At 53.1% G+C, this 26,616-nt stretch overlaps 2 protein-coding genes across 3 annotated transcripts in view; one reads left to right on the forward strand and one right to left on the reverse strand.

Annotated features, from left to right (window-relative positions):
• The window catches only part of SNX29 (sorting nexin 29), a 441,832-nt gene extending 436,200 nt beyond the window's left edge, over positions 1-5,632 (forward strand). Inside the window, exon 21 of the mRNA XM_036226320.1 lies at positions 610-5,632. Within this exon, the coding sequence (XP_036082213.1) occupies positions 610-742 (133 nt within the window). The 3' untranslated portion in view covers positions 743-5,632. The remainder of the gene's footprint in view (positions 1-609) is intronic.
• CPPED1 (calcineurin like phosphoesterase domain containing 1) overlaps positions 1-26,616 on the reverse strand; it is a 162,434-nt gene that overhangs the window by 850 nt on the left and 134,968 nt on the right. The window lies entirely within an intron of this gene.

Below are 26,616 nucleotides of genomic sequence, written 5' to 3' on the forward strand. Positions count from 1 at the left end.
GGGGGTGTTCACGAGGGTCCTGGGGGAGGGAGCGACTGGGCGCTCGGCAGGGCCGCGCCCCCCCTGCTGTTTGGACCCGTGTTCCACGCACCTGTCTCCGCACCTGTCTCCGCCGGTCAGTCAGTGCGCAGCTGCCCTGCCGTGTCCCCCGCCCCGACGGCCGGCCCCCCATTCCCCGGGGAAGCGGGAAGCCCCTTTGCACTTCTGCGCGCTGCGCCCTCACACACTCAGGGCGACCCCTGCACGAGTCACGGCTGTTGTGACCGTTACACGCGCTGCCCTCCGAGGCGCTTTCTTCTCCCTGCCTTTGAAGCGCGCCTCCGCTGGGCCGCAGTGAGAAGCGGGGCGCGCGGGGCGGCGCGAGGGCCTCCTTCCCCAGCCGGGGGGGTCCAGACGGCGGCCCCGGCGCGCGCTCCAGCCCACAGCCGCTTCTCAGAGACGGAGCTCACGCAGCTCTGGGTCTCCCATTTCTGCGCGGCACACTCGCCGCTCAGGCTGGGCGGCTCCGTCCCCTCCGCCCCGCCCCCCGCGCTCCCCGGGGCTCCTCGCCCTGCAGCCAGTGCCTGGGGAGCCCCGGCTTAACGCGCTTCTCCCTGCCCTGTCTTACAGTGACGTCACCGCTCCCGGAGAGCCGCTGAACAGGAACGGCCGGCCCAAAGGGGCCTCCCGCTTCCCCAAGCTTTCCCGCGGTCACCCCCGGGAGACGACGCGCAACGTGGAGCCCCAGAGCGGCGACCTCTGACCTCGACGGCAGCCCAGACTCGGACCCTACGTGCCGCCCCAGCCGCCTCCGCCCCAGCCACTCTGCGTCCAGTCTGGCCACGGCAGCTGGCCCGTCCCACCGTGGAGCGACGGCCACATCCTCCTGGGGGACCCAGAGAGCACACCGTCCCCGCTGGTCACCTGACATCCTGATTAAACTGGTCAGAAAGCGAGGCAGCTCCTAGATGGCACGTGGGCACGGGGGCCCTGCTCTCCCAGGGCCCGCCCCGAGCCGCCCGCCAGCGGCCAGCGGGAGGGTGGGCACCCGGTCGGGCGTGGAGCCCCCGCGGGATGCACAACTTCCACGTTTCTCTGGGTCCGCAGGTTCCCTCGGAAACAACTCTTTCCCAGGTGGGAATTAGAATGACTGTTACACTCTTACTCTTTTTAATGTAATCGCCTGCTACAACTTACGGCCATGCGGGGTGGGGCGCGGGGGGCCTCGCTTCTCTCCATTCTCCTCCCCCGGGGGTCAGCAGACACCCTGGTCCTCGCCGCCGCGGCCAGCAGGAGCTCTGGCGTCTCCTCCAGCAGCCTCTGTGCGAAGGGGCCAGGAGAGACGCCGAACTGTGGCTCCTGGAGCATGTCTCCTACCTCCCCGTAACTGGCTTCTGGAAGGACCGGCCCACGTGGGAAGCCTGAGGCCCCCTGGGCCCTCTCGTACCTTTGTCAGGTTGAGGGGACCTCGCCCATCCAGGCTGGCCATTGGCAGCAACCTGCTGACCCTGCGTCCAGAGCCCTGGGCTATCCAGGAATCGATGGCCTTGGCCTCAAGGTCATGAGAGAGACTCAGCTCTGGTCACCTGGGGCTTTGGGGCCTCGGTGTGGCTCTCTGAGCTTGGACACTGTCCACTCTGAACAGATCATGACTGTCCCCTAAAGACACGGTTCGCAGTACGCCTTCTGCCCCCCAACACGCTCAGCGTGAGCAGGACCCTGTGTGACCCCGACTGAATCTTCTGTCCCCCCAGCTCGGGACAGGCCCTGTTGACAGGCGGAGACGGGTACAGACAAGGGTGCGGCAGCCCCCAGGACCCTCCCCCCACCCTGCAGCTCAGACGGCCTCCTGGGCCAGGGCACTGTCGCCCACCCTCGGCTGCTGAGACAGTTCCGAAGAGCTGCATTTTATGGGGGAAATGCTTAGAAGGTGGTGAACTAGACTACTTGAGAGTAGGTTTGACCTGCGGTAGGAAACTTGACATAAACGTGTGTGAACGATGGTCGGTGGAAAGCTCACCTTTCCTCCACCTGGAACATTCCCGCTCATCAGCTTAAACCAAGTGGACAGCCTGGGAGAACAGTGACCGCTTCCCAGATGGCGGAAGACTCTGGAAAGAGTCACCTAGGCTTATGCTGTGCTCCCTGAGCCAGGACCCGCGGGGCGGTTACGAGCCTGCGGTCCTCCGTGGCTGGAGGCAGGAGTGTGTGTGGCGGGGGACTCCGCCCTCAACGCGTGGGTGTCTGAGGCCCCGGGGGGTGCTGAATTCCAGGGAGGCAACATGGGTTTTCTCTTTCCAGTTTGCCCATTTGGTCAGTTCCAAGACCCAGGCCGACAGCCTCCGTCACTCGGCCTCAGTCGGCCTCTAGTCCCAGCTGACAGACTGGCCCAGCACTGCTGGGCAGCGGAACCTGCCCCTGCAGCCCCTCTCTCTGTGCATCAGCCACAGCCCCGACCCGGGGCCCGGGCTCTGAGCGGACTCTCCTGGAACCTGACCCGCATCAGTCTGAGCGTGAACCTGGCCTCGCAGTCCCCAGGCCACCCCCCACCCCCGCTCCAGCAAGCTGCTATGACTTCCTGCACCGAGTTAAAAAACAAACAAACAAACAAAGCAAAATTAAAAAGAGAGGCCCCCAGGGCTACGACGGTACAGAGGCTAAGCCAGGAGAAGCAAGTCCATATTTGACCTGTATTTAAAAAGGAGAAACCCTTTCTCCCCGCTTTTTAAAGCTTAATTATTCACAGGAAACTGGCCTGCTCTCCAAATTGTGGACTGTAAAGGCATGTCTCTAGGGGCCACACGGAGCCATCGGGCTGCTTGCTCTCTGCACCCCCTTCCTGCGCGCACGCGGAAACCTTGGACTCACCTTCAGCGTGCAGACAGCGCCTCGTTTCAGCTCAGCGCGCACGTGACATGCATGTGACAGCAACTCGAAGCCTTAACTTTGGCATCGCGGTGGCTGTTCCGCAAGGATTCAACCCATTCGGCTGCTCAAAACATGGCGGGCCCTGCTCTGCACTGCGGCAGGTCAGACTTAGGGGAGACCCCCCGCTCCTCGAGAAAGACGACAACCACCCAGGTCCAGGGAGGTCCAAGCCGAGACCCGGGGCGGGAAACACCACCCCCTTAGGACGCTCGCCTGCCCTCCGACCTGGATCCGATTCAGAGTGCAGGCTGCCGTCCCCCTCCGAATACCCACTCGGCCGCCTGTGACCCGTCAGAGGGAAGGAGCCCGCGGGAGGCCCAGCTGAAGCTGCTCTGCCTCCTTGACCCACTTAGGAGATTCTTGGGAGCCTGCAAAACTGCAGCTCAGAGAGGACGGCCTCCCCATTCAGGGGGAACCACAGGGCCAGCCTCTCACCACGGGAACCACGCAGGGCTGGGCGGAGGAGGCAGGCTGGGCGCCCGCGTGCTATTTTAGCAGGAGCAGGACAGACGCCAGCAGGGTCTGCCTCTGCCGTGGTCTCGTTTGTCTCTCCTTCATTCCCCAGATGAGCTAAACCCAGGAAGAGCAGGGCTGGCCAAAGACGGCTCTCCCCAGTGGGGAAAGCTGGGGTTCCCGGGAGGGGGGCCTGGCAGAGCAGCCGTCAGCCGCCCCCACGGGCACACACCGCGCGCAGCAGCCGGAGCGGCCTCGTCTAGCCAGGGAGGAGCGGCTCCCGCATCCAGGGCGGTCGCCTCTGGCCCCCAGGAGCCCGGCACCTTCGTGGGCTTCCTGGGTTCAGAAGGAGTCACCTGACTGAGTTGTAAGGACAAAGTGTCATCTTGAGAGACTGAGCAAGAGGAGCGAGAGCCAGGGGCGGGGGCCAGGGCAGGGGACATGGTCTGATGGCCGCACTCGGCTCCGCTCCCCACTCAGAGCTGATGAAGACGAGTTCCCGGACGACCACTGGACCTTTACAGGTGCGCCAGGCTGCGTGTTGTGCCCGTAACAGAACAGGCAGTCAGAGAACTGAGAAGCTGGTACAGCCGGCGGAGCGAGGCGGCAGCCCCAGGGCCGGGAACGAGGCCCCCGCCGGCCCGCGGGGCACGCGCTGCTCACCCTCGGACTGAGCGCTGCGGCCGGGCCGCCCAGGGGCCCCTTCTCTCCTGTTTCACACAGTACAATTTGCCCACTTGAGGACCAGGTCACAGGGTTCCAGGCCTCGGTCCCCCACCCCACCTGCTTACCTTCACGTGGGGGCGGCAGCCCTGAGACGCCAGCCGGGCCCTCACGTGGAGGCCGGGCCCTGTTCTCTGGGGTCCCGGCAGGTACCCTCCTAACCGCCCCCTGCGGAGCCCTTCCCTGGGCTGCAGCCCGGGCCCGAGCACGGGCCCCCACCCCATCACGTCGCCTTGGCGTGGGACCCATGGCACGGGGCAGGCTGGCTTTCGGGCTGGAGCAGGGACAGGCCTGCCTGGGCCGCCTGAGACCCCGCCTGCCAAGTGTGGACTGGCCCAGAGGCCGCCTGGGCGGGGCGCGCCCCACGCCCCGTGCCTAACCACAGAGGCAGCGAGGGTCGTGACCCTCCGTGTTTCACTTGGGACGATGCCACACGCACCGCCCGCCCCCCGGCCTGCGGGCTGCGGCAGCCAGCACTCAGGTGCTCCCGGCGGGCAGGCGTCTGCAAGGCCTTTCGCAGTGATCAATTTTCAAAATATTGTACATTGTTTCATTAAAGCGAACATTAAATATTTGCTGTTCAGATTGGCTTCTGTGCTAATTTTGTACTGTACATTTTATCTAACACTTCCATGCCAAAACCTTCATTTTCACGCAGTCTCGATTGTTGTTAAAGTAAAATTTCAGCTGCCGGACCAGCAGGCGTGAGGGGGCAGCACTGCCCCTCCGCGTCAGGGACCCGCAGGCTCGGATCTGCCGCGGAGCCCCCGCTTGTCTCCGAACCCTAACGACCACACCGAATGGGCTTCCCGACCTCCCCAGTCCGTTTCTTTAGAAAGCAAGCTGATTCCTCTAGGCGGCTGAGCCTCACGCACGGGTGTGCACCCCACGCGTAGGACGTGCCGGCCTCGCCGGGGTTCCGAGGCCCGGGGGTCCGAGGCCCGGGGGTCCGTTCTGACTGGCGCGTGAACGTCTTCCCATCACAATGGAGAACCTCCGGCCGGCTCCCCCTCCCTGAGTCTAACCGGCCCAGCTACCTGCCGCCTTGCCCCGCGGGCCTTCCACGCTTCGCTTCCCATCGGTGTGGAGCACACGGGGGACGCAGAGGCGGGGCCGAGGACCGGGGGGACCAGATGGCAGATGGCGCGTGTGCGACCAACGTGCGGACCCCGCGCGAGGAAGGCCTGTTACCCGGGATTCCTCCCGGACAGGCCGCCTCATCCCCCCACTCCCCCCACCCCCGCCTCGGCCGGGCCAGTGTCGCCCAGAACGCGCCCCAGGGCTGCCCGGCAGGGTGCAAGGCGGCGCGGGGCCTGTGAGCGGGCGAGGCCTGGACCGCCGCGGGTTCGCTCCGAAACGTGGGATCATCTGAACCGCCCTCCCGGGGCAACGGTTTACACGATAGACTTTTTAAACGAATGTGTTTAATTTTCTAAAATCTCTCGTATTCGAATTTTCTTTCGGAATAAGCTGTGGTAAATTTTGTTACAACCTGGTTGAGATCCACCTCTTTACGATGACGAAATAAAAAACGGTGGCATTTTGTAATCGCTCGCTTTGTGCCGTTTCTTTGTCTCGGTTGTTTTCCAGCAGCTGGGGAGCCGCCGGTGAACTTTCGACAAAAGGCCACTCGCCCTGTCACACGGTATCCTGGGCCACGGGATTTGATTGCACTGATACCGATTTTACCTGAAGTGGAGCAGAATCCCACTTTGACTCATTAGGCAGATCTGTGCAAACTGGAGGTGTAGACTCAAAATTCCATACAGAAAAAAAAAACCCCTCAGTACAGGTTCCTATCTATTCACAGAGAAACAGAGCGTTATCGGGCACCTACTGTATGCCAGGCATCGTGCCAGGCACTGGGGCACGTGGCGGTGAAGGCGGAAGGGACCTGTGCCGGGGGGCAGGCAGCCAGCCTCCGGGCACTCGGACTGCAGAGCGCCACGCGGGGCTCGGCAGGGCTCGGAGAGAGAAGGCCGGGCCCAGGAGCCTCTCAGGAGTCCAGGCCGGCGTTGCCCGCCCACGGCCCCGCGACGCTGACCCTCGGGGCTGGACCTCTGCTGCGGGGCGCCCTGGGCCCCCCAGCACGTTTGCAGCAACCCCGGCCCCCACCTACTGGGTGCCAGCAGAACCCTTTCCGTTGTGTCCACCAGAAATGCCTCCAGACATGGCCACGTGTCACCTGAAGGAGGGGTCCCCAGGTGCGAACCGTGGGGCGGGGCTAAAGAGATCCCTGGCAGAGGTGACCAGTAAGCTGCGACCTGTACGATGAGAAACGCTATACCGCCCCTTTCCCGCAAAAAAAAAAAAAAAAAAAATTACCTTGGCTTCGTACCCATGCCATTCAGCAAGGGACTTTACCTTTTTAACCTCATTATAGAAACTGAGAAGATAAAGTTTCCCCAGATAAGAGCCCAGGCACAGTATATGTAACTCAAACCACCAAGCCGGCCGGTTCTGAGCGGGGCCCCCGAGGGCGTCACCGCGGACCGCGGGGGGCACCGGGAAGGCCCCTGCGGGCTGACACACGGCGGGGGGCGCAGGGTCCCGGGGCGCATGTGTGGGCGGCGCTGTGTGGCCTCTGGCTCGAGAACGGGGTGCCTTGTTCTGCATTCGAGCGGACGACGAGACGAAGCACAGCCCGGGTCCCCCAGCTCCGAGGAGACACTGGGGGACCGGCTTCCACTGTGTGCGGGGCCCGGGGCCCGTGGCCACACTCCGGGCTGCCCCGGCCGCCCCCCGGTCGCTGCGACCCTGACCCCCTCGGAGAAGCGCCTCGCTTCCGGCCGGGCCCCCGCACAGCCCCCTCTCCCAGGGACGGTCTCCCCCGAGCTCTCCCCGGGCTCTTCCCCCCACCTCAGCCCGCATTCCCAGTTCCGTCCCCCTATTTTAAACCTCGTCGCCCCCTTGTAAACGTGGATTCTTTGAAGCGCTTGCCCCCTGCCTGTGACGCCCCCGCAGAGGCTCGGCCTCACGCACGGGGGGGTGGGGGGCCGGCACCCCACTCGCCAGCCTCCGCCCACTGCTCCCCGCCCCTCCCTCTCGGAGGCTTTTCCTGGGCCACGGGTGCCGGGTGCCTTGTGCCTCGTCTGGACGAGGACAGCACAGCTGTGCCCCCTCCGAGCTCCCCACGTCAGATTTTCTCTGATCCACTTCTGTCCCCCTCCTTCCCTCCCCCCCGCCCCCACAGTAAGGACTCTCCGAGTTCTTCATGACCTCTAATCCACCGTTTTTAAAAAAGAAGCCCCTCTGCCCTCCTCACGTACTCTTGCCAAGCCAACTCTCTCCCAGCAGGGGACCCAGGGCCATGAAGATTGTCGCTCCCCCAGACCTGGGTCCCCTCCCCCTCTTCCACACTTGCTTGGCAAAAACCCAGACCTGGTCAAGCCGAGCTAACGAGCTCGTGGACCAGCCGGTATCACTGGCTTATAACTGTGGATTTTAACTCCACATTTTTTCTACACAGTTTAAGAGATTAATGCAGTTAAAGGAATTGTTAGTTTACGTTTTGGCGCACACAACCACACAGAGAGGCAACTTTGTAACATCCACAACTGGAAAGCGCCGAAGATGGAGCTGAAAAGAGCTGGGATTTTGTATGTTACTGAAGTTAAGCTGATGTCAATTCAAATCATTATTCAAAATAACTTTAGGATGTTAGACGTACTCCTCATGGCAATCACAAAGAAAACAATGCCCGTCAATAACGAATACACAGTGGACTATCATTCGGCAATCAAAAAGAAGGAAGCCTTGCCATTGTGACAACAGGGACAGCCTCGGAGGATGTGATGCTGAGTGAAACAAGCCAGAGGTAGACCAGTATCATATGATTTCACTTATATGTGGAATCTAAACAAATGAATAAACAAAAACGGAAACAGGCCCACGGAGACAGAGAACCAGCTGCTGGCTGCCAAAGGGGACGGAGATCTTTTCAAATGGGAATTTTGAAAAAAATGAAATTAAGAAAGTTCTAATAGCACCAAAAAGAATCGAAATTCTCAGGAATAAATTAAATATCCAAAGCGATACAATGGCTGCATACAGAAAACAAACAGAAGGAAAACTAATGAATATACACAAAAGGAAATGAGAAAGGAATTTAAACATATTAATGAAAAACAAAATAAACACGAAAGACAAGTGCGGGAAATGAGGGACCAAAAAAAAGCTATAAGGCATACAAATACCGAAAATGTCAGAAATCCATCCTTAGCAGGAATTACTTCGAATGTAAATAGATTAAACTCTCCAATCAAGGCGAAGATTGGCAGAATGAATAAAAATGCATGATCCAATTATATGCTGTCTACAAGAGACTCGCTTTGGAACCAAAGACACAAACAGATTGACAATGAAAGCACGAGAAATGATATTCCATGCAAATAGTAACCAAAGGGGAGCAGGAATGATTATACTGATATAAGACAAAATAGGTTTTAAATCGAAAAAGTTTACAAGAGACGAAGAAGGACATCGTAGATTAATAAAAGTTTCACTAAGCAAGAAGATATAACAATTGTAAACATGTATGCAGCTAATGATACACTATCAAAATATGGGAAGCAAAAACTGACGGAATCAAAATAGACAACACTGTGATAATAGTTGGCAGCTGCCGTATCCACTGTTGATAACGGACAGAACCAGAGAGGAGGTAGGGAAGGGAATGGGGGCTCGAACACACGATAGACCCACTCAATCTACCAGACGCACACAGAACACTCCACCCAACGAGAGCACACACAGGAGGCGCACTTTCCCAGGACGAGGCCACGTGTTAGACCGTAACTTACATCTCGACAGATTGAAAAGACAGTTATTACACGAAGTGTCTTCTCCAGCCACGAAGGGATGAGGTTAGAAGTCAGTAACAAGAGGAAAGCTGGAAAATTCACGACTTGCTGGAAATTAATTAAACACTGCATTTCTAACCAACCAATGGATCGGCGAGATCACAAGAGAAATTAGAAAATACTTCGGGACCAGTGAAAACAAAATCACGGCGCGCCGAATCGTATAGGATGCGGGGAGAGCAGAGCTAAGGGGGGAATCTACGAATGTTTGCGTTCGAACATGGGAAAGACCCCAAACCGACAGAACTTCGCAACTTCAGGAGCAAGAATAAGCTGAACTCAACGTTAGCGGAAGGAAGGGAATAAAGACTGGAGCAGAGATGAATAAACCGAAGAAATGCGAAGCACTAAAATTAATGAAACCAGAAGTTGGTCCTTTGATAACATGAACAAAATTGACAAACCTTTAGCTGGCTGGACTAAGAGAAGGCTCGAATTGCCAAAATCGGAAATGAAAATGGAGCCGTTACAGATGCTACAGAAATAGAAAGGATTATAAGACTACTGTGAATAACTGTATGCCATAAAGTTGGAAAACTGAGATGAAATGGACAAATTCCTGAAACACGAGACCGAATCAAAGAAATAGAATATCCGAATAGACCTGGGACTGGTAAGGAAATCGAATCAGTAATCAAAACGCTCCTGACAATGGAAACGCCCGGACCTCAGGGCTTCACTGGTGAATTCTCTTAACGTTTAAAGAATTAATGCCAATCCTCAAACTTTTCGCAAAAAAATTGTGAAAAAGGGAACACTTTCTAACTCATTCTGAGGCCGGCATTGCTTTGCTACAAAGCCAGACAAGGATACCACAAGAAATGAAAACCACAGACCCATTTCCTTGAATATTGATGCCAAAAAAGTAATAATAATTATACACCGTGACCAAGTGGAGTTTACTCCTGGAATGGTTAAACATATGAAAATTGGTCAATGTAGTAGGTCACATCAATGGAATGAAGAGAAAAAAAAACATGGGATCGCCTCAACAGATACAGAAAAATCATTTAACAAAATTCAACACCATTTTGTAAAAACACCCTACGAACCAGGAATAGAAGGAACTTACCTCAGCATAATAAAAGCCATAAAAAAAAAAAAAAGAGTAAACATGATATACACTCAACGGTGAAAGGATGAAAGCTATTCCTCTAAGATCAGGAACGAGATGAGGGTGCCCTTTTTTTTTTTTTTTTTTTTTTTTTTTGGTTATGACACCAAAGACAGGCAACAAAAGAAAAAACAGATGAATTGGACTTATGAAATTTTTTAAATTTTGCACAAAGACAGTATCAACAGTCGGGACACCTTTCCTGAACTAAAAACACAACCCACCAAATGGGAGAACATACTTGCAAATCATATACATCTGGTAAGGGATTAACATCCAAAATACATAGAAAAATTCCAAACAAAAAACAAAAAAACAAACAACCCATTCCAAAAACGGGCAAAGGACTTGAATAGACGTTTCACCTAAATACAACATACAAATGACCGATAAGCTCATGAGAAGATGCTCAACACCAGTAATCATCAGGGAGATGCAAATCAAAACTATAACGAGATACCAGCTCATACCCACTAGGACTGCGACTATCAAAAAAAATAAAATAAAATAATAAGCATTGGTGAGAATGAGGAAAAGTGGAACTTGTTGGTGGGAACGTACATCGGTGCAGCTGCTACAGAAAACAGTACGGTGGTTCCTCAAAAAAATCAAACGTAGAATGACCGCAAGACAAGCAATTCCGCTTGTGGGTATCAACCCAAGAACACAGGGTCTTGGAGTTATTCCACACCCCTGATCCCAGCGGCGTTCTTCGCGGTAGCTGAGACACGGAGGGCCCCCCCCGACAGACGAACGGACGGCAGAATGGGGTCTGCGCAGACGATGCGCGTGCGGGAAATTCCGACGCACGCCGTGCCGCAGGGACGCACCTTGAGGACACGATGCTGAGGGAACACGCCGGCCACCGAAAGGCTGATCCGTGTGATTCCAGCCGAGCTCAGGGAGACGGAAGCGGCCGGTGGATTCCACAGGCGGGGGGCGGGGAGGGGAGGGGGGTCATTTGGGGGCTGTCGATTTTCAGCTTTGCCAGATGAAAGAGTTACAGAGCTGGATGATGGTAGCAGCTATACAACATGATGGACTGTTTAATGCCACTTAACTGTAGGCTTAAAAATGGTTAAGATGGTAAATTTTATGTTATAGGTATTTTATAATAGAAAAAAAAGAAAGAAAAGAAAAAAGAAAAGAAAAGAAAAGAAAAGAAAAGAAAAGAAAAGAAAAGAGCAGCGAGGCCTCGGAATCACAAAGACTTGAGTTCAAACCTCCACCCTGCAGCTGGTTGGCTGCGGGGGCTTAAGCCGCCCTGTTTAGCATGTTAAAGGGTCACCTGGGCTCCCGGCCAGCCATGATGCCCTGGCCTTGCGAGGACTGTCCCCCGGGGCCGCCCCTGCCCTCATTCCAGGGTCACGCATCTGCTCAGCAGAGGCACACGGCGTTGGCGTCAAGGCTGCAGAGACCATCTGGGCCACACCTGCTCGCGTGTGGTTCGGCTTTGGGATCTGGGAAGAACGCGGTTTGAGTCCTCCCCACCCCCCCCCCGTCCTCTCGCCAGCTGGGGACAGGGTGGGGTCACCCTGGGGCCTCGGCCCCCCTCCCCAGCGGGGCTCCGTGCGGCAGAGGTCCTCGGTGACCGTTCCTGTTCTCCTCCCCCCTCGGGGGCCTGTGACTCCGCCACGAGGCGGCAGGGAGGTGGGTGGCCTTGCGGCCCACGGGATGACGGACGTCCTCGGCTGAGGCATCTGGGGTCTGAGGATTCTCGTCAGTGCCCATGTCATTAACTGGTAATCGAGGCGTTACCGGGCCTCTTGCCGCGCGTCCGCGAGCCTCGCTGAGTGGGGCGCCCTGCTGGGACGGGGTCCCCCACGGGGGCCCCCTCTCCTCGAGTCGCTGGTACACCGCACAGCCCCGTCTCTCGGCACCCCATGACTGCTGGTTCCCCCCATGAGGGCTGGGAGGAAACTGAGGCTCAGAGAGCTGCTGGACCCGCCCGCGGCCACGCGGCACTGCAAGGCTTTATGGGGGCACAAGGTGCCCGGCGTGGGGGGGCTCCTGCCACAGCCGCGCCTTTGCTCCCTACTCACCACCCCCCGCCCCGGGGTACTGAGGAAATGAGCAGCTCAGGCAGAACGCGCCTTTTCCAGAAAAAGGAAACGTCCCCGGTCCTCACGCTGCCGCTGTGTGAGGACTCTCCACTCTCCACCTGCCTCGGCGTTTCCTCTCTCACGTCCCCTGAGCTCGACATTCGTCCCCGGCTTCCTGCGAGCGGCGCCCCAGGAGGGAGGCCGGTGCCGACTCCCGCGGACGTCCTGCATTTGTGAATCTCCCAGAGCGGCCTGACGAGCTGTCGCCTGGGTCACCGGTGGGCCCGTGGTTCAGACGGGGCGTCCTCTGCCTCGGGAGCATCCCTATTGTCCCCATGACCTTCGTGACCTTGGGGACAGGGACGCTAAACACGGGGGGAACAGGACGGGCAGAGGCCGACAGCCCTGGGCCCTGCTCCCGGTCCCCCGGGGAGGCGTCTCAGCGTCTGGCCCTCAGCTCCCGGCTGCCCGTGAGCGATGCTCAAACCCATCCCCACCTCGGGACCTGGTGGGTACTGAGCACGCCCTGCTGTCACTCACGGGGCTTGCACCCAGGGTGCGGGCCTCGCCCCCAGAACTCCCCCCGGGGGGCTGGATGAGGCCTGAGAACGCGTCTTTCCAACGAGCTCCAGGTGAAGCCCCTCTCCAGACTGGGGGCCGCACAGGAGGGCCTGGCGGGGTGACAGGGATGGAGGCAGAGGTGGAGGCAGAGGTGTCAGGCGCTAACGCTCACCCAAGGCCTTCGGGACTCGGGGCCGGGTGGAGTCCTCTGCATAAACGACTCGTCCTCTCCTCACACAGCCCTGCGAGGCCGGGGCCGGGGCCAGGGCCACTACTACCCCACCTCCCGGGGGTGGGGGGGTGGGGCGCTGTCCCAGAGTCCCACACGGCTGCGCCCCTGGAGTGGGTCACTCGGGACCCTCAGAGGGGTCCCTGTTTCCACCCCTTGTTCCCAGGCTCTTCGGCCTCGGGGCCAGTCGGCTGTAAGACACTTGGGGCCTTGCGGGGGTGGGGGGCTGGGGGGTGAGGGACGGAGTCTCTATTTCGTCTTGAATCAGAGCCGCGCTCCTTCCGGCCATTTACCAGAGAGCTCTGCACTGGGGCGAAGGCACCCCAAAGCCAAGTAGCGCCTGGATGCCCCGCAGGCCATGCTCCTGGGCGGGGGCCTCCCGGGAGCCGGAGCTGGACAGCTGCGGTGCACGGCCACGTCCCAGGCCACGCACGCTCCGCTCCCCCCATGTGCACGCCCTTGGCACTCACAACTCACACAGGCGGGGCTCCCGCCAGCAGACGGGGAGGGGCTCCCTGGGGCGGCAGCGTCTAATCTGAGACCCAGAGGGGAAGCGGAAACTGGTCTGGCAAAAACGGAGGGAACGGCACCCGGGCAGAGGGAACAGCACGTGCACACGGCCTGGGGGCGAAACGCCTCAGATCCCAGATCCCGAGGCGATTCCTTCCTTCCTCCCGGCTTTGCGCCCCTCACGACCCCACGCGACCTTGGCTTTCACCTGGCAGCTCCGCTCCGATAACCGCAGCTGATGCGCGTGCTGACCGTGGGCCAGACGCCGCGGTTCTCAGCACCGTGCACAGAATTTAACCCGCTGACGGGAGGCTCGAGGCCCGGGCCCCACACCGCCTGACCGTGGGCAGGGTCTCCGTCCCCACGCGGGGCGCCCGCTCCGCGCCAGGCGCTGTGAAAACACTTTCTTCGCCTGGTCCCACTTACTCCCCATGGCAGCCCGAGGTGGGCGATGTCGGCCTCCCTGCTAACAGAAGCCCAGTCGAGCCCGGGGAGGTCGAGCCCTGAGGGCCGGGGCTGGGGGTCTGTGCCCGGGGCGGCCCGTCGCTGAAGGCTCACTCTCCACTGCGGGGATCTGGGGGTTCCCAGAGCCCGCTCGTGTTGCCATCACAAGGCTCTGGGACGCACGTGGGGTCACAGGCAACGCCTCGGCCCTCACCCCCGGCCCGCCTGCAGCGGAGGACGCTGGCCCCTGCGGGGACCTGACCTCGGGCGGCTGGTTGGGGGGGAGCCCCCAGCGAGGTGTCGGAGGCAAGCTGGACGCTGCCAAGGTCAGCGGAGAGGTTAGGGCACCCGGCAAAGGACAGGCCTGCGGCGCGTGCTCAGCGGGCGGCCTGGACGGAGGGCGGAGGACCAGGGCTGCACGCCGTGTGCTGGGAAGGACTCGAGCCCAGAAGCGCCCCCGAGAGGCCAGTGGGGACGGAGGAGGATGCCCACCGCTCAGCCCGCTGCTCCTCAGGCTCGTGACAGAGCGGCCGGGGACAGAGGTCGCTGAAGCCGCGGGGTCAGCAGCCGCTGAAACGTGGCTTTCAGTGCTGGGGGACCAGCACCCTCCGCCCCGTCCCTGTGGAGAGCCGACTGAGCCGCCCCTCGGGCGATGGGGTCGCGGCTCTGCCGTGGAGCGGTCACTCCGTGCCAGGCACGATCCCCACGGGCAGGGTCCCTGTGATCGGACACGTCGGGGGGCTGGTCCGAGGTAACCCCGCGGCTGAGGGCCAAGGCCAGGACCGAACCCCACGCCTGGGACCTGCAGAGCCTGAGTCTGCACCCACTCCGGGGACACCGGCCCCCGGGTTTGGGCTCCTCGCCGGGCACACATTGCCACGTCCTCTCGTCCTTCCTGCCTCCTGCTGCCAGTGTTCGCGCTCAGGCCCAAGCCAGACTTTCCGAATGCTCCTTGGGCCGTCCTCTCCCCTGCGCCCCGGGCGCCCACCTCCTGAGCGTCCCCCGAGCCCTCCCCTCCCCCACCCCTTTGCACGCGCCCGCCCCCACCCCACACACAGCGCACGCCTGGCCCGCGGCCCCTGCCGGCTCTGCCCGGCTCACTCATTCTGTGGCTCCGATTTAGACATCACTTTCCCAGAGAAGCCTTCCCCAGTTTTCTGGTCTCCCATCATCCCCTCCCCCGCGTGACCCTCACGGACCCTGCAGCGTGTCCGGAGCCGGCGCGAGAGGCAACGGCCGGCGTTGGGTTTGCTCGCCGTTGTGCTCCCACGGCCAGAACACACGGGACACTCAGGAGATATTCGTCAAACAAAGAGTGAGTGAACGAATCGATGCTCGAATGAGCGTTCACCCTCATGACTCTTCTCCACACCCCCTGGTTAAAAGGCACAATTATCCACCCTCGTCCATGGCGTTTCTCTGAAACGCTGGCCAAGAAGATGCCAGCTGGAGGGGCCTTGGCCCTGACCTGTAACAGCCCGGCAGGCAGAGGCTCCGGCTTAGTGAACTGGGCAGTATGTTGGACTTCTCAGCCTCACCCACTCTTAAGCACCCTGCCCAGGCGGCTATGACCTCTGAACCAGCGAGTGGGCTATGACCCTGAGACCGTGTTTGACCCTCGCGTCCCAGGGGTGCTCTGCTGACGGTCCCCCCGGAAGCGGAACTCTTCGGGAAGGCTCCCTGTGCCCTGCGCCAGGCGCGGCCTGTGCCCCATGCAGAGTGGGTCTCCTGCAAGTGCTCTCTGCGGGTGCCTAACCGTCGCGAGGAAGGGGAAAGCGAGCCGGGACCGGCCAGAGGCTGGGACATTTCTGATGCTGAACAGGACGATGGCTGTTTCGTTCTTTGAAAATCAGAAGCATTTTCTTATCCCGCTTGAAACGAATTAGGAGAATTTGTGTAGGTTGCTTTGTCAAGTTAAACACGTGGAAAATATCTCCGATTTACCTCTGTAGTGCAACCGACTGTCTTAAAATGTCACCTTTTCTTTCCCTTTTTCTGTTGTTACGGTAACGTGCGTTTCTGCGTCTGTGCATTAGAAGGATCACAAATGCTGCCTGTCCTTCTCTCCCCACGCCCATTTCAAAACCTTCCAGTGTTAGAGCCTCGGCCTCTTTTCCCTGCCCACACTCCCCCCGGAGGATCTTATCCATGGCCTTGAACACCATCCGCATACTCGTGAGACCACAATTTATTCGTTCGGTCTCCCCCGGGAATGTCTAATAGGCATCTCGAACTCAGCGGGCCCCAAACAGAAGCCCCGGGGCTCCCCCAGGCTCGCCCCTCCTTCGGCCGCCCCATGCCACGCTCAAGGGCACCTCTACGCTGCTGTTCAAGCTACAACTTGAGTCACACTTGATTCTTTCTCCCATCACCCTTTCCCACGACGCTCAATCACTTCTGCTCTACCTCCCGACTCTGTATGTACTGGGTTGGGTTGTTAGTGTCCCCTGAAACCCATGCCGGCCTGAACCTCAGAGCGAGGCCTTACGTGGAAATTAGGTCTTTGCAGGTGGGATTACATTAAGACGAGGTGACACTGGATCGGGATGTCCCAAATCCAGTGACGTGTCCTTAAAAGGACAGGTCATCCGGAGGAGGAGGCGTGTGGAGACAGAGGCAGAGCCACGAGCCAAGGGCGGCGCGGAGGGCAGCGCCGAGAAGCCGGAGGAGGCGGCAAGGGTCCCCCGCTCGGACCGTCTCACCGTGGCCCTGCCGGCACCTTGCCCGGGCACTCTTGGCCTCGAGGGCTGCTGGAGGATAAAGTTACGTTGTTTTAAGCCACTAAAGTTTGTGATAATTTGTTACAGCACCTGCAGGAAGAAACTAATATATTATTCAAATCCATCCGCTCGTCCAGGTGACCCGACCGTCAGCCCTCACCTGGAACACCGCACGCCCGGCCAGCTGGTCTCCATTCTACCCCTCGACACACACACACACACACACATAAATGTATACATACATGTGTGTACGTGTAAATTACACAGAGTCCAACAGGTGTGTGCACGTATATGCGATGTGTGTGTGACATACTAGTGTGACCACCTCACAGAACAAGTCGGAGGATTTCCTCTTCCCAGGAAGTCCCCTCCCGCCCCTCGCCGGTTCATTAACTCCCATCTACTTTGCAATTTCTACCGCCGCCAGCACCTGGGCACCACGTAAATCTCATTGCAGAGCGCACACTCACTGGATCCGGCTTCTTTCGCTCGGCGTTACGTCTCTGAGATTCACCCACGGTGTTGCGCATATCAATAATTCATCCTCGTTTACTGCTGAGTTATCCCAGTGGACCACAAAACGTTTCCAAAACACCATCAGATCATGTCGTCCCTGTGCTTAAAACCCGCCAACAGCTCCTGTGGGGTTAGACGGACACACCGCCACAGACCACGGCTGCTGGCCTCCGGCGGCCCCGAATCCCAACTCTGGGACTTGGAGGGACCTGCCCACCCCACGCCCCACACCGGTTTCTGTGTCATTTCCGTTTACACACATGTGGCTGCTCCACGCCTTACTCAGTGTGCTCGGCGAGGACAGGACTCGGCCATAGGCACCGGCACCAGCTCTGACCCCGGAGTGACCCCACCTCCCCACAGTGGGACGCCCTCGGCAATGCTTGCAAATGATGATTTGCAAGAAAGCTTAACCGCGGGGTGTGCTTTTTAGGTTATTCGCTGGTGCTACTCATTGACGCCCCTTCATCATTAGGCCCTGTGACTCGTTTGGAAGCTCAGAAAGCTGATGCACAATTTGCCTGCCCGCCTCGACCCACGGCGACCATGCAAAGTTCATGTTGAGAGACCCTCTACCAGCCTGGGCGACGGTGTGATTCCAAGGACGAGAGCCTCTGGCTGACCTATGTCGAATACGTGTTACTGACAAGAAACCGTTCTCGTGTGAAGAGAGTAACTTCCAGGTGATGTTTGTTACCACGGCAACACCCGCGCTGCCCTAACTCACAGCTTCCCTCCCGTACCTAGTCTCCGTGTTCCTCTCCTCCCGCTCGCCCTCCAGCCCCTCTCATCTGACATTTGCCAGCCACCGACCTGAAACTGCTCCTCTTTAACCTGACTGGTGGGCTGACTCGTTCTGGTCAGGGCGGTGAGGCAGGTAAATGCTGTGCTCACCTCCTCCCAGGACAACGTCAGAATTGCAACTAAATTACAGAACCGCCACGTTGAGAGCCGCCTGCAACACGCTGAAGAGAAGTCCCGCGACTAAAGGTTATAGGACGGATCAAGGTGAAGCCCCGTTCACAAGCCAGTTTGGCCAAATATTCAAAGAAGAATTGACACCCATTCATCTCAGACTATTTCAAAAATATTCCAAAAGGAAGAAGGGCACCCAGGCGCATTTTACGAGGCCACCGTTACCCTGATTCCAAAACTGGCAGAGACATTACAGAAACAAATGAAAGCCAATATTCCTGATGAATAAACATGCAAAAATCTTCAACAAAATATTAGCAAATCAAATTCAGCAGTACATTAAAAAGATCATACACCGTGACCAGGCGGAATTTATTCCTGGGACGCAAAGTTGCTTCGATAACCACGAATCAAGTAGTGTGACACACCGCATAAACATAATGAAAAACGGAAAACAGATAATCATGTCGGTAGGTGCAGAAAAGGTGTTTGACAACACCTGGCATCCATCCATTTGTGATAAAAACTGTCGGCAACGTGGAGAGAGGGAACATGTCACAGCGTGATCGAAGCCGTGTGTGGCGAACACACCGTTGACATTATACTCAACAGGGAAAAGCTGAAAGCTTAAGATCAGGGAGAAGAAAAAGGTGTCCGACGTGACCACATCGCGTGGAAAGTCCAGGACACGCCAAACGGACGAGAAATAAAAGACATCCAAGTTGGAAAGAAGCGAAGAAACCGTCATTATCTGCAGATGACATGGCACCGTGTAGGGAGAATCCTGAAGATTCAAACAAAAAAAAAAACTATTAGCACCGAATTCAATAAAGAAGAGGGATACGAAATTAATATGCGAAAATCAGCTGCATTTTTAAACGCCGGTAATGAACTGTCAGAGAGAGATATTAAGAAAATCCCACTTGCAATTTCGTCGAAAATAAAATACCTAGGAATGAATATAACCAAGGAGGTAAACGACCTGTAGTTAGAAAATTATAAGATGTTGAAAAAAAATTGAAGATGCAAATGAATGGAAGCGTATACCATGCTCATGGATGAGAAGAATTAACATTGTTAAAATGTCCATACTACCAAAAGCAATCACTAGATTGCATGCAATCACTAATTACCAATGACATTTTTCACAAGACTAGAACAAATATTTATATGAAACCATAAAAAATAACTGTGTAGCAATGGCAATCTTGAGAAAATAAAACAAAGTTGGAGTTATCATGCTACTTGATATCAAACTATACTACCAGGACATAGCTATCAAAACAGCATGACATTAAAACAGACACACGGATCAATGGAACAGAATAGAGAACCCAGAAATAAACCCATGCCTACATGGTCACATAAGCTATGACTAAGGAGGCAAGACTACACAGTGGGGTATAGACAGGCTATTCAATAAATGGTGCTGGGAAAACTGGACAGATACGTGCAAAACATGAAACTGGACCACCTTATCGTAGCATATCCAAGAATAAACTCAAAACAGATTAAAGACTTAAATGTAAGACCCAAAACAAAAAGACTCCTAGAAGAAAACATAGACTATAAATTCTGACATCACACTTAGTAGTAGTTTTTTTTGATATATCTTCTCAGGTAAGGGAAACAAAAGAAAAAAATAAACAAATAGGTCTACATCAAATCAAAAAGTTATTGCACGGCAAAGAAAAACCATAAAAAAAAAAAAATACGAAGACAACATGCTGAATGGCAGAAGAGATTCACCAATGATAAGTTTGATAAAGAGTTAATATCCAAAATCTTTAAAGAACTCACGCAACTCGACACCAAGAAGACAAACAATCCAATTTAAAAAATGGGCAGAGAACCTGAATAGACATTTCTCAAAGAGGTCATACAGATGGCCATATGAAAGACATATGAGAAGATGCTCAAGGTCACTAATCAGAGGAATGCAAATTAAAACTACGAGACTTCACCTCACATCTGTCAGAATGGCCATCATCGATAAATCAACAAACAGCTAGTGTTGGTGAGGATGTGGAGGAAAGGAAATCCTGTTGGTGGGACTGCAAATTAATGCAGCCGCTATGGAAAAACAGTTTGGAGGTTCTTCAAAAGATTAGAAGAAGAACTACTTTATGACCCAGAAATCCCACTACTGAGTATTTATCTAGAGAAATCCAAAACACCAATTTGAAAAGATGTATGCACCCCTATGTTCACTGCAGGATTATTTACAATAGCCAAGATACAGAAGCGACCTGTGTCCGTGGACAGACGAATGGATAAAGAGAAGGTACATATATACAATGGAATATTACCCAGCAATGTGAAAATAAAATCTTACTATTTGCGACAATCTCGATGGACCTAGAGGGTATTATACTAAGTGATATGAGTCAGAGAAAGGCACATACCCTATGCTCTCTCTGATGTGTGGAATCTAAAGAACAAAATGAACCGACTACCAAAACAGAAACACTCGTAGAGAACAGCCTGATGTTTTCCAGATGGGAGGGGACTTGGGGGGGGGGGCCTGGATGAAAGAAATGAAGAGATTAAGAAGTGCAAATTGGTAGCAACAAAACAGTCACAGGGATGTAAAGTGCAGCACGGGGAATATAGTCAGTAATGTTTTAATAACCACGTAATGGTGCCAGGTGGGTACCAGACTAATCAGGGGATCGCTTCATAAATTATACAAATGTCTACCCACTATGATGTATACCTTAAAGTAACATAACATAGAATGTCAGCTGTAATTAAAAAATAAAGAAATAATAAAAACATACGACATTAGAAAAAAGTAGCAGCAGCGGCAGCAGCCACCACGTCGAGATGGGTAGCAGGGGTGGAGATGCAGAACAGGCAGGTCCCACACGCGCGATGTGGCGATTGAAAATCGGGAGCCACTCCTGAGGAGCGAGGGGCTGCAGAACCCACCCAGCCCCCACCCCCCGCCCGGGCACCAGTGCCGGGAAGAGCCGTCGCCGTAACATCAGGCTGGGAGCGGCAGTGGGGACCGCATCCTGGCGAGATGCGCCGCGGGTCGTAAAGGACCCGGGCAAAGACTCGCTCGCTCACACCTCACTTGCTCTGGGCTCCGGAACAGAGGCAGCGGTGAGAAAATGCCAGGGACGCACCAGGAGGAACGGAATTGATTAGCTTCAGGGCGGGGGCGGGAGGGGCCGGGGTTTGGACAGCTCTTTCCAGGGATGGAGGTGCTGGGAGGTGCCATTGCTCCTTTGGTGAGCCCTCCCCCAACCCAGCCAGCCCAGCGCAAGTGGGTGCCACGTCTGAGCTCTCCATCCACCTGGCCAACACTGTTCGCCCCACACTGGTGGTTTACGTTAGACCCTGCCATACTCAACCCACGCACCCAGCTGAAGCTCTTCCAGCATCTCCTCCACATAGGCAGCTGCTTCGGCTCCTGCTGCAGACTTCCCTAAAATTTCTCAAAGGTCCACAAAGCTCAAGGAAGCAGCCGCTGTCCTCGGTGTGCCCCGTGACCCTTGCTAAGCTACCCCAACCCCAGCATAAGCGGAGACTAATCTCAATTTGTATTGTAGCTCTCATCGTACAGCCCGAACCCTGGCATCAGCAGTGGCCAAATCTTGGCTTAAAAGGGTGCTTCAATTAGTTGGCCACAAACCCAGCACAAGTGATAACTGATGTCGGCTCACAGAGCGGTGCTCGCCAGAGGGTCCAAGCCTGACACCAGCGGTAGCCAGCCTCGGATCACAGAACAGCCTCTTCCAAGCACTCCCAAGCCCAGAACACGCAGCAAACAACTGCACATCACTATGCAGCTCCTAACAGGTCCCCAGCGGGGCACAGGCAGGGGTTGAACTTGACCTCCACTGGAGACCCTCTCAAGAGGCTCCAGAACATACCCACCTGGTGGCCATCTTCAGACCACACCAGAGCCCCACCCAACAAGCTCCACAAATGACACACCCAAAGGGCGGGCTCGGTTGGCACTAGAACCTCACTAAAGCAACTCCTGCTTTATGGGGTCAGACCCCACACAATAGCTCACCTGCCGTAGTCATGGCCAGTCCTCACGGCCAGTCAGCCTGAGGATCAATCCCATCCACTGACAAGCCAACATCGAATAAGGCTCAACTACAACAGTGGGGCACACACAGCCTATACAAGAGACATCCCAGGAACGCATGGCTCAGGTAACCAAGGAGACTGTACCATTAGGCCCCACAGGACACCTGCTATAAAAGGCCACCCTGCCAAGACTGGGAGATGTAGCAGATCTACGTAACTTGATGAAGAAAATAGACATACAACCCCAGGAAGTCGGGAGAGTCCCAAACAAGATGAACCCAAAGAGACCCACACCGAGACACATCATAATTAAAATGCCAAATGTTAAATTCAAAGAGAGAATCTTGAAAACAGCAAGAGAAAAGCAATTAGTTACATATAGGGGAACACCCACAAGGCTGCCAGCCGATTTCTCAACAGAAACTTTACAGGCCAGAAGGGCCTGGCACAAAATAGTCAAAGTGATGAAAACCCAGGACCTACAACCAATATTACTTTACCCAGCAAAAGGTATAAAAAAAGCTAAATGAGTTTATCACGACCAAGCCAGTATTGCAGGAAATGTTGGAGGGACTTCTTTAAGACAAAGAAAAGAGTGTGTCTCACAAATCTAAATAAAGAATGGCAATAACCACATATCTATCAACGAGTACTTCAAATGAAAATAATTAAATGTTCCAATCAAAAGACACGGGGTGGCTGAATGGATAAGAAAACAAGACCCTTCCATATGCTGCCTACGAGAGACTCACTTAAGATTAAAAGACACACACGCAGACCAAAAGTAACGAGATAGAAAAAGGCATTTCGTGGCGGACCTAGAGCAGTGCGCCGAGTGGACTAAGTGGAAGACAAATGCCATGTGACTGCACGTACCTGTGGAATCGAAAGAACAAAATAAACAGGAACCGAGTCGCAGCTACAGAGAACATTTTGAGGGTTACCGGGTGGGAGGGGAATTGTGGGAGTCAGCGAAAAAGGGGGAAGGGATTAAGAAGCACAAATTGGTAGTTACGACAGTCGTGATGGTTTTAACTATGTATGGTGTCATAACTATGTGTGGTGTCAGAAGGGTACTTAGATTTATTGGGGTGACCACTCTGTGAGTTATAGAGATGTCTAAACACTACTGAACACCTGAAACTCATATAGTATTGTATGCCAACTATAACCGAAAAATAAAAAATTATAAAAAAAAAGATAGCAGCCATCAAGAAGTACCAGTTAGAAATAAAGACTACAATACGTCAAATGAAGAATCCATTCGATGGAATCGACATCAGATTAGACGAAGCAGAGGATCAAATCAGCAATCTAAATGACCAGGTAGCAGAAAACTTCCAATCAGAACAGCAAAAAGAAAAGCGAATAATATGAAATGAGGACAGTTTAAAGGGCCTTTGGGACAACATCTAGCATATGGGTACCAAGAGGAGGAGAGAGAGAGCAAGGGATTTAAAACCTGTTTGAACAAGTAATGACCAAAAACTTCCCGAACCTGGCAAAGGAAATAGACATACAAGTCCAGGAAGCACAGAAAGTCCCAAACGGGCCCGTGCCAAGGCTCATCATAATTAAAATGCCAAAGGTTACAAAGAGAGGATCTTAAAAGTAGCTGATTTCTCAACATAAAGTTGGCAGGTCAGAAGGGAATGGCATAAAATATGCAAAGTGATGAAAGGCAAGGACCTATAACTAAGATCACTCTACTTAACAAGCTCTCATTTACAATTAAAGAGGAGAGAGTTTCTTAAACAAAAGAAGTTCACAGTGAAGAAGTTCATCGTCACTAAATTAGGGTTACAAGAATTGTTAAAAGGACTTCATTAAGAAGATCGAATATATGAATAACATAAAAAAAAAATCTCACCGACAAAGGCAAACAGTAAAAGCAATCAAACTGATATAAAGGTTGAAAGGCAAAAGTAGGAGGATCATTTGTAATTACAATAAATTAAGGAATACACATAAACAGAGGTACCACAGAAGTAAAAAGGTATAACAAAAGCATAAATATGGAGAGGGTGAGTAAAAACTGTAGTGATTTTAGAATGTGTCCAAACTTAAGCAATTAGCAACTTAAAATAAGCTGCTATGAACATAGCTTGGTATATGTGAAGCAATGGTAACCACGAGCCAAAAACCGATGGGATATAAAACGTATATAAATAACCTTTCTAAACACAAGACTATAGAAAGTCGCCAACATACAAGAGAAGAGAGCAAGAGAATTAGAAACAGAGAACTACAAAAACGGTCAGAAAACAAACGAATCAAACGGCAGTAACTACAAACCCATCAATGCTTACTTTAAGTGCAAATGGACTAAACGCTTCAATCGGAAGATCTGTACATGTGCTTCCTACAAGAGACCAACTTCAGATTGAAAGACACACTCACAGACTGAGAGTAAAGAGATGGAAAAAGATGTTTCGTGATAACGGAAACGAAAAAGCTAGAGTGGCAACACTTCCAACAGACAATACTGACGTTAAAACAAAGGCTGTAATGAGAGACAGAGAAGGGCGTTTCATAACGATGAAGGGATCCATAAACATGTACGCACGCAATGCGGGAGCACCGCAGTGCATAAGGCAAACATTGGTGGATGTAAAGGGAGAGACTGACAGTGTTACAGTAAGAGTGGGGCACTTTAAAACCTCATGAACAGTGGCCTTAAATGGCACATAGAGCAGACGGACTTAACTGGTATTAGAGCATTTCATCAAAAATCAGAATATGCGTTCTTTTCAAGTGCACATTTTCCAGGGTGTACCACATGTTAGGCCACAGCGTAAGTCTCAGTAAACTTAAGAGAACTGAAATCATATCAAGCATCTTCTCCAGTCACAATGGTATAAAATTAGAAATCAATTGTAAGAAGAAAACTGAAAAGCTCACAGACACATGCAGGCTAAATTACATGCTACTAAACAATGAATGGGTTAACAGTGAGATCAAGGAAGAAATCAAAAGGTACTTTGAGACAAATGAAAATGAAGACGCAATGACCCCAAATCTTTGGGGCACAGGGAAAACAGTTCTAGGAGAAAAATTCATAGCAAGACAGCCCTACCTCAAGAAACAAAAAAAATTCTTAAATAAACAATCTTAGCTCACACCCAAAGGAACTAGAAGAAGAAGAACAAAGCCCTATGTGAGTAGAAGGAAGGAAATAATAAAGAGCAAAAATAAACAGAAGAGATAAACAAAATAGTTCTTAAGAAAATAAAAAAGGTCAATGAAACCAAGAGCTGGTTCTATGAAAAGAGAAACGAAATTGACAAACCTTTACTGAGACTCAAAGAAAAAAACAGAGGCCCCAAGTAAATAAAATCAGAAATGAAAGAGAAGTGACTACAGACACTACAGAAATACAAACGAATATAAGAAAACGCTATGAATAATCATATGACAACAAATTGGACAACCTGGAAGAAATGGATAAATTCCTAGAAAACATACAATCTTCTAAGGCTGAATCAGGAAGAAACAGAAAAGCTGAATAGACCAATATCTACTAACGTAATTAAATCAGTAATCAAATAACTCTCAATAAACAGAAGTCCAGGACTAGGTGGCTTCACAGGTGAATTTTACCAAACATTAAAGGACAACTAAAAACTATCCTTCTCAAACTATTTCAAAAAATTCAAGATTGAGAAGACTCCCAAACCGATTTTTACACATTACTCTGATAACAAAACCAGACAAAACACACACACTAAAAGAAAGTTATAGTCCAATATCCTTGATTAACACAGATGCAAACGTCTTTAACAAAATATTAGCAAACCACATTCAGCAATACGTTAAAAAGATCATACACCATGATCAAGGGGGATTTGTTACTGGTATGTAGGTTGGTTCAATATCCACAAATCAATTAATGTGATACATCACATAAACAAAAAGAGAGAGAGAGAGAAATCACATGATCCTATCAATTGATGCACAAAAGGTATTGGACGAAACCCAACATCCATTTATGATAAAAGGGCTCAGAAAACTGGGGATAGGGGTAACATATCTAAACATAATGAAGGCCATACATGACAACTACACCAGCTAACAGAATACACAACCATAAAAAGCTGAAAACTTGTTAAGATCAGGAACAGGACAAGGGTGTCCAGTTTCGCCACTTTTATTTAACATAGTATTGCAAGTCCTAGCTGCAGCTATTAGACAAGAAACAAAAGTCATCCAAATTAGAAAGAAACAAGGAACATTGTCATTATTTGCAGATGACATGATAGAGAACCCTAAAGAATCCACAAAAAAAACTATTAGAACCAATAAATTAATTCAGAAGTAGTAGAATACGAAATTAATTTTTAGAAACTGGTTACGTTTTATTCATCAATAGCTCAGAAAAAGAAATTAAGAAAACAGTCCCATCTATAATTTCATCAAAAAGAATAAAACAACCAGGAATAAATTTAACCAAGGAAGTAAAAGACTTGTACTTGGAAAACTAAGACATTAAAGAAAAAAACTGAAGAAGATAAAAATAAATGGAAAGATATATTGTGGTCATGGGTATAAATAATTAACACCATTAAAATGTCCA

The sequence above is a fragment of the Rousettus aegyptiacus genome, unplaced genomic scaffold (assembly GCF_014176215.1).
Source record: "Rousettus aegyptiacus isolate mRouAeg1 unplaced genomic scaffold, mRouAeg1.p scaffold_m13_p_8, whole genome shotgun sequence".
In the NCBI taxonomy this organism is placed as follows: domain Eukaryota; kingdom Metazoa; phylum Chordata; class Mammalia; order Chiroptera; family Pteropodidae; genus Rousettus; species Rousettus aegyptiacus.